Genomic DNA, 8,630 nt, shown 5'->3' with positions numbered 1-8,630 from the left:
GGGAACTCCTGCCTTTGAGGGCGGTCCTTTGATTAGTATGGGTGAGAATGGCTAGATTGCTAACTCAACATACCTACCTTTTTGGCGACGTGTCTGATTGGAAAGCTGGGAACTCAGTTACACAAGATGGAATTCACTCCTTCCCCGAAGCAGGGTAGCTCCCTTAAGGGCTGATTCTAGGGCTTGAACATAGTGGCCACAACTTCTCTTTAGAAGAGAGGACTCAGTCATAGTAGGACTATGACTTATGTTCATTAGAGGGATCAGTGGTACTTAATGAATTAGATGTAACTATAGAGGCATAATGATTATTGGCTGAGCTGCACTTACTAGGATCTGTGAAGGGTTGTCACACTATTGATTGGTTAAGATGGATACGTAATATATCTGTGGTAAGGAGAGTTCAGCTGTCAGTTTTTAGTGGAGTGCCTGGCAGTTAATGGATGGTGGATCTCGTGACTAAAGAGTTTAGTCAATTATTCACGTACCGTTAGAGCTTCTAGCTACAGGTTCATAAGGTCCCCTTGGTAGCTTAATGGATTCAAGTTAAGGATCAGTTATTGGTGTTGGTTTGAAATGTTCAAATTAACAAGAGGTAATTCGATTATATATGATATGATCAGTTTGATGTATGAGATACATCTAGTGGAGGGTTAATGTAAATGAGATTTACATTAAGGACCATAGAATAGAAAAAGAGCTATGGTTTATATGTTTCATGAGATGAAATATTAAAACTATAGGTTATAAACATAGTATGGTAAGTTAGTTATCATTTATATTTATAATATTGTTATTGGATAATTATCTCTTTTTCTCTAATAACCAATTGAGTGGGAGGTTATTGGTGATTTCATAGTAACCCTGAGATAAAAGGAAAATGTTTTCCTAATTTTAGTAAGATTTGAGATTTCCAATCTCGGAAAGTTCTCATGGAATAATTGTCAAGTAAATCAGATTTACTAAACAAAAGCTTGGAGAGAATAGACGATTGTGGAGAGTTTCTATACGGTAGACTCTCAGCTGGCCGATGACCTAAACGATCACATAGCTTTTGCTAGACGATTGCATAGCTTTTGTTAAACAATTAGGCATCGTCCTATACGATAGGCTTTGACATCTCCCACTTGCTCAATCGTTTACATGATTGTTCTCCTCCGGTCTCATCCTCTAATCAAGTCCACACAAAGGCCACACTCTGGATTCTCACATCGAGAATACTAAGGTAACCTTTTTGGTGGTGTCATACTGAACTCGACAGAGTCGAGGTTCTGTGGGGGCCATTCGTGGTGTTCAGGGTGTTCGTGACTTGGAGATCGCTGTGTTCGTGCAGTGTAGAGTTTGTAGTGTTCGAGCATTCTTGTGTTGCGGTGTTGTCATTGTTCGAACGTTCATGATCAAGGGTCTTGAAGATGAGTCTTCAAAGGTATGTTAATTCCTTCCCTTGATTGCGTAGTAAAGCATGTTGTAATTTCTGTTTTGCGCATAGCTTATTGTTTTCGTTTGTGACTGTAATTGTATATGTTCATTTAGATTGAAATTTGGAAAGATCCTTCTGCTGCTCATGGAAATCCTCATGTCCGATTTCCTTCATGGACAACCGTTAAGAACATCCTCAAGTATCTACGGAGAACGAGGGACTACATGCTTGTGTATTATTCTAAGGATTTGATCCTGACAAGATACACAAACTCTAATTTTCAGATTGATAGGGATTCTAGGAAATCCACACTAGAATCAGTGTTCACTTTTAACGGAGGTGCAGTAGTATGGCAAAGCACCAAGTAGGGGTGCATCGCAGACTCCGCCATGGAGGCTGAGTATGTAGCGGCTTATGAAGCTGCTAAGGAAGTCGTTTAGCTCAGGAAATTTCTGACTGATCTGGAAGTTATTCCAGACATGTCAAAGCCAATCACATTTTATTGTGATAATAGTGGTGATGTGGCTAATTCTCGAGAGCCTAGGAGTCATAAGCGCGGCAAGCACATAGCGCGGAAGTATCATCTGATCCGAGAGATTGTGCATCGAGAGGACGTGATTGTCACGAAGATAGCTTCAGAGCACAATGTTGTTGATCTGTTTACATTAGTGGGTGGTTATTAATTTTATGGTAAAAGGAATAAAAGAAAAGTGGTTTTCTCTTCTTCCTTGAATGATTTGCTTTGGCTAAAGGATTGTGAGTTGCAAAAAATTTATGTGTTTTGATTACTTGAGAGAACTCTCAATCTTTTTCCTCCTCCACCCAAACTATCCATCCTAACCAAAATAGTCAGAGCCCACCACTCCTGGGTTCTCACCCCGAAAATACCAAGAACTCTTTGTGGTAGTGTCCAGGTTGCTATTCGAGGATTCTTGAAGAAGGTCTTCAAGAAATTTTTGAGTTCGTGATTGCTCGAGGCATATGTGAAGAAAAAGGTTCTTCAAAAAGCATGCTGTAATTTATTTTGAATGCATATATCTTGTATGTTTACTGTAAATTTAGTTTTCAATAATTAATGGAATTTGGATCCGCTTCCGCTCAAAGATCTCCTCAATACGAGTTCCTTCAATTGGTATTAGAGCTAGATTATTGGTTTCTGATTCCAAATTCCGTTCTTGTATTGAATTCGTTTACAGTAATGGTGGATTTTATAATCTGCATTTCGTTTATGTGATAAATGTTTGTGGATGTGTTGTTGATGGATGTTCCGGGATAGAAATCTATTTTTATGGCTTTCTGTTTATTTTAAAGTTGTTTTGTAAGGGCTTCTGTGTTTGTGGGCATTTATTTTTGCTCTTAAGTTGGAACAACTAAGGTTTTTAATGATAAATTCTCCTCATTTTTAGAAGAAATGCATGGATTTATTCAAACATTAGCAAACTCATGCAAAAGAAGTTTTATTACTAAATATCGTGGCACTAACGCATTGTATCGCAAGATTTCAAAGCAAGGATTAACGCTAACGCATTAGACAAGTGCCGCAGGAAAAGCTCTAATGGGTCATGCGTCGGAGGGAGTTCAACGTAGAAAAGATTCATTACTCCAGGCTGATTGTGTCACATCACCATTTGCAAGTATGGGCACCTGCAGCAGGGGGTGTCTGAAAAGCTTCCAAGCAGCAAGCGGCGTCTGAAAAGCTTCCGAGAGTCAGGCGGCTAATCAAGGCATGGACTTTAATGCTGCCCATTCACCAAGTGGACGTGACCAACGCCTATAAATAGATGAAGTCCCTCCAGAGTTAAGAAGTTCGGAAATTATCAAGATCCTTACTCTTTGTATATTGTAGTCATAGTTTTTAGTTCTTTAGAAGCTGTGCTGTGGTGCCAGACGATCAGAAGGGTTGAGAACCACCACCACCACTGGTCAGGGAGCGGAGGAAGGCACTCTTGAGAAAGATACTTCATCCAAATCCTATACAAGTGATTGTACACAATGAGATTGAGCCAAAGAAATACAAGAGATTGTATTCTTTAGCTTGACTCAGCTTCCTTCATCTCATTTATCGCTTTCATTTCATTTGAGTAAATATTGCTTTTGTAAAGACTCTCTGTTTCTTTATAAAATTCATATATTTTATCCATCATACTTGCCATTGTTTATTTCTTGTTTATGTTGAACGCATTAATACTTTATGTCAAACTTCATTCCAACGATCAAGCCAACTTGACAAATTGGTAAAAAGCATCTTTAACTTAGATTGTCCAAAAGAATAACTAAGCTGCATCAAGTAGGACGCGTAGTACAGCTAGAGATAAACTTGCTGGTGTCTTATGCATTCTGTGTTAGACGCATGCATCATAGAGATAGGTTTTGTATTTTATTCGCATTGAGAAATGTTGAATGAAGTCTAACGCATGAACAAAAGATAAGCAAATCACTCCATCTCATCCACATCTCATCTTGGTTTGTGTACATTCATCTTAGATCGACGCGTCCACTTACATGAAACTTCATTCTCACAGGATCCATCACTAACTACTCAACTCTTTTGCATCTCTTGCACAGGCACAACAATTTAGTGTAAATAACACATTTCTCACATTTATTTAGGAAAACCCCTACTGTAGATACAACGCAAGGTCTGTGTTTGGTTAACTGAATCCCTGAGTTCGACTTTGGACTTACCAGGAACCTAAATTAGATTTATACTTAGGTCTGGTTTAGGAAAACTTGAACGTCATTAGAAGAAGTTGTGTGCGTTCTGTTGCATATACCTGACGCCTCAACGCGTTACATTTACTTAAACGCATCAAAGCATAAACGCATCACTTACACTTAGAACTTATTCTTCCAATTTAGTTTATACAATACACTCTTAGAGCGAATCATGATAGCAACAAACAAGTTTTTGGTGCCGTTGCCAGGGATTCAGAAACAAAACTAACCAAAAATTTCGTTTGTATTTGTTCTAGGAACACTTCGGTCGAGGGACTATTACAAGTTAAGCCTAAGCTTGTGAACATTTATGAGCAAGGAGAGCACTCCTGAACTTAGATACGACCCGAGATTGAAAGAACCTTCCGGAGTAGGAACCGATCCAACCGTCGTCAAAGGTTGAGGCAGCAATTTATCAGACAATAAAACAGGTAACGAGCAATGGTGGAAGAACATGTAAATCAACAACTAGCTCAGCAACTAGCTCATGCTGCACAGAATCCAATCCTGATGGCGAATAAAAGCACGCTTCCCATAAGGGAGTATGCGTCTCCTGTACTGTATGATTTCTATCCGAGAATCATATACCCAACACCGGATGGAACCAGGTTCGAGATGAAATCTGTTATGCTCTAAATGCTCCAAACTGCTGGACAATTTGGGGGTGGTCGTGGTGAAGATCCTTACGCCCACATGAAGCGTTTCCTGGAAACGTGTAATTCATTTGTGATTACTAGAATCACCCCAGAGGTGATCAAGCTATTTTTGTTTCCCTATTCTTTGCGTGATGATGCAAAACAATGGGTGAGTTCACTGGAGCCTAGTGAAATCACCACCTGAGAGAAGTTGGTGGAAAAATTTATGCAAAAATACTTCCCACCTAGCACCAACGCGAGGAGGCGTCGAGAGATTATGAATTTTGAGCAAGAAGATGCTGAGACCTTAAGCGCCGCATGGGAGCGTTTTAAGGGCTTGGTCAAGAATTGCCTAAAGCATGGACTACCATTAACGATCCAAATGGAGACGTTTTATGGAGGACTGAATAGAGCATCACAGATGACAGCAGACGCAGCAACAACTAGTGGACTTATGGATATATCTTACACTGAGGCTAAAGAGATATTAGACCGCATTGCGAAACACAATATGGAATGGGTGGATGATACGTATGATGGAAGAGCTGATAGGAAGAAGAGATCTCAGAACGTTAATTCTATGATGACTAGCTTTCTGCAGAACATAACGCTGGGAAACGCATCAAGTTAGCAGAAGGTGAATCAGGTAGAGGCGTTTGGGCAACCCATGGCTAGCTGTATGGGCTGTGAGATCCTCAATCCTATGCTGAATGTCCATAAAACCCTCAGTCAGTATGCTTTATAAAAAATAACCCATTCTCTAATACATATAACCCTGGATGGAGAAACCATCATAATTTTTCTTGGACAGGAGGAAATCATCAAGAGCACCACCTAGGGGCGAACCATCAGTAAAGGAATGGACCACCGCCTGCATTTCAATAAATGCATCAGCAACATCAACAACCCTTTAATAGAGGGGGACAGACGTCGAGCTCAGGATCTCCGCTTGAGAACCTATTGAAGAAGTACATAGCCCAGAATGACGCGTTGCTGAAAAGTCAGGCGTCATCTATCAGAAACCTAGAAATCCAGGTAGGACAGATAGCGAGCGAGTTAAAAAGCAGGCAACCTGGAGTTCTACCTAGCAATCCTGAAACACCTGGGAACAATAATGGAAAGGAGAAATGTCACGCGGTGACGTTGCGAAGTGGAAGAGCTCTTGAAGAAAGAAGAATGAATAAAAGAAATAGCAGTCCTTTGAAAGAATGCATCACATGTTCAATGGATTAGGAAGAAAGAACGCCTGAGAGTACAAGCCATTCAGAACCTAGTACGTCTAACGCGGGAAAGCCTGAGGTGACTTTGAACGCACCATTCCCTAGGCGTCTGATGAAGAAGAATGATGAACAATAATTCAAGTGCTTTCTTGAGCTCTTAAAGCAACTGAATATCAACATTCCACTTATAGAGGCTTCAGATTAGATGCCAACATATGTCAAATTTTTTAAGGACATTTTGACGAAGAAGAGAAGAGTCAATGAGAAGGAAGTAATAGCGTTAACGTAGGAGTGTAACATGTTAGTAAGCAACAGTCTACCAAAGAAGCAGAAGGACCCTCGGAGTTTCACAGTTCCTTATTCGATAGGAGGATTGGAGGTGGGTCATGCATTGTGCGATCTAGGAGCCAACATTAATCTCATGCCACTTTCAATTTTTAAGAAATTGGGGATTGGCGAAGCACCTACTTCATTTACTCTTCAGCTTGCTGACAGAACAATTAAGTACCCAGAAGGGAAGATTGAAAACGTTCTGGTGAAGGTTGACAATCTCATATTCCCAGCAGACTTTATTATCTTGGACTATGAAGCAGATAGGGAGGTACCAATTATCCTTGGACGCCCCTTCTTAGCTACTGGGAAAGTTTTAATTGACGTGCATAAAGGCGAATTAACTATGTGCGTGGACAATGAAGAGGTGAAGTTTAATGTGCTCAATGCATTAAAGTTCCCAGATAGTGGTGATTGTCAACTAAATAGTATTGTGTTTCCTGAAGAAGAGACTCATGTACGTGAGGTCCTCGCGTTGGAGGAGAATCTGAAAGAAACGGAGCCGCCAAGTCTGAGTGAGTGGCGAAAAAATCCAACGCGTCCATCACTTGAAGAACCACCAGATCTCGAGTTGAAACAGTTACCTGGACACTTGAAATATGCATTCCTTGGAACCAACAACACTTTACCTGTGATCATTTTCGCAAATCTTACAGAGCCTAATGAGCAATCTCTCTTGCAGATGCTGAAAAAGCACAAGTGTGCAATAGGCTGGACGCTTGCGGATATCCGTGACATTAGTCCATCTTGTTGCATGCATAAGATTAGGTTGGAAGAAGGGAAGTCGGGGTCAATCGCACCTCAAAGAAGGCTGAACCCATAATGAAAGAAGTGGTTAAGAAAGAAATTTTAAAATGGTTGGACGCGGGAGTTATTTATCCTATATCCGACAGTAGCTGGGTAAGTCCAATCCAATGCGTTCCCATTAAAGGAGGAGCGACCGTGATATTCAACAGCAATAATGAACTCATACCCTCGAGGATTGTCACGAGCTGGCGCATCTGTATGGATTACAGGAAGCTCAACGCAGCAACTAGGAAAGACCACTTCCCTCTTCCTTTCATCGATCAAATGCTTGAAAGACTTGCGGGCAAAGAATTTTATTGCTTTTTTGATGGATACTCTGGTTACAATCAGATTCTGATAGATCCGGAAGATCAGGAGAAGACCACGTTTATTTGTCTCTTTGGAACATTTGCATTCAGACGCATGCCCTTTGGGCTATGTAACGCATTCGGGACATTTCAAAGATGTCTGATGGCTATCTTCTCTGACTTCCTAGAAAATACCATTGAAGTCTTCATGGACGATTTTTCAGTCTTTGGAGACTCATTCCAGTCATGCCTAGATAATTTGGATACCATCCTCGCTCGATGCGAGGAAATAAACTTGGTGCTGAATTGGGAGAAATGTCACTTCATGGTGACTGAAGGAATTTTCTTAGGTCACAAAGTATCTAAGGCTGGCTTGGAAGTAGATGAAGCCAAAATAGATGTCATAGCAAAACTTCCACCACCATCAAATGTTAAAACTTTACGAAGTTTTCTAGGGCATGCCAGCTTCTATAGACGGTTCATTAGAGGATTCTCTTAGATTGTGCGACCTCTGAGCGCATTACTAGAGGTGAACCGACCCTATGACTTTAATGAAGACTGCACTGACCCATTTGAAACCTTGAAGTATGCGTTGACGACAGCTCCAGTACTGATAGCACCGGACTAGACGCATCACTTTATTCTCATGTGCGATGCGAGTGATGTGGCAGTAGGAACAATGTTAGGGCAGAAAAAGGGTAATTTGATACATCCCATCTCCTACGCGTCCAAAAAATTAAATGACTCTCAGAAACACTACACCACTACTGAAAAAGAAATGTTGGCTGTAGTGTTTGGCATTGAAAAGTTTCGATCTTACTTAGTTGGTGTGTCAGCCACCATATACACCGACCACTCAGCCATAAAATTCCTGATGAGCAAAACAGAGGCGAAGCCAAGGTTGATAAGATGGGTGCTGCTGCTACAGGAGTTTGATATTGAAATCCAGGACAGAAAGGGAACAGAAAATCAGGTGGCTGACCACCTGTCTAGGCTAGAGAATCAAGAAATGCAAGCATAAGAAGGTGAAATCAAGGACTCATTTCTTGATGAAAGCCTGTTTAGAGTTGAAGGCAGAGAACCATAGTATGCGGACATAGTCAATTATTTAACCACCAAGCAATTCCCTAGGAACTTCAACTCTCAGCAAAAGAAGCGGTTAGTTCATGACAACAAGTTTTATTTTTGGGATGAACCATTTCTATATAAACAAGGC

General features: G+C 40.7%; 1 protein-coding gene and 1 non-coding gene across 2 annotated transcripts; one reads left to right on the top strand and one right to left on the bottom strand.

The window, feature by feature from the left end:
• Window positions 1-5,032: 5,032 nt before the first annotated feature.
• LOC120082314 (small nucleolar RNA R71) lies at window positions 5,033-5,131 on the bottom strand. Its single transcript, XR_005483144.1, has one exon. It is a non-coding gene; the product is annotated as a small nucleolar RNA R71 (small nucleolar RNA).
• A 1,157-nt stretch (window positions 5,132-6,288) lies between these two features.
• Window positions 6,289-7,143, top strand: LOC120081040 (uncharacterized). Its single transcript, XM_039035719.1, has one exon. It carries the CDS (start codon window positions 6,289-6,291, stop codon window positions 7,141-7,143), a length of 855 nt encoding a protein of 284 aa, XP_038891647.1.
• The last annotated feature ends 1,487 nt before the right edge of the window (window positions 7,144-8,630 follow it).

This window comes from Benincasa hispida, chromosome 7, assembly GCF_027475165.1.
Source record: "Benincasa hispida cultivar pf3 chromosome 7, pf3_genome.v1.1, whole genome shotgun sequence".
In the NCBI taxonomy this organism is placed as follows: domain Eukaryota; kingdom Viridiplantae; phylum Streptophyta; class Magnoliopsida; order Cucurbitales; family Cucurbitaceae; genus Benincasa; species Benincasa hispida.
This window is presented reverse-complemented; position numbering and strand designations above follow the sequence as displayed.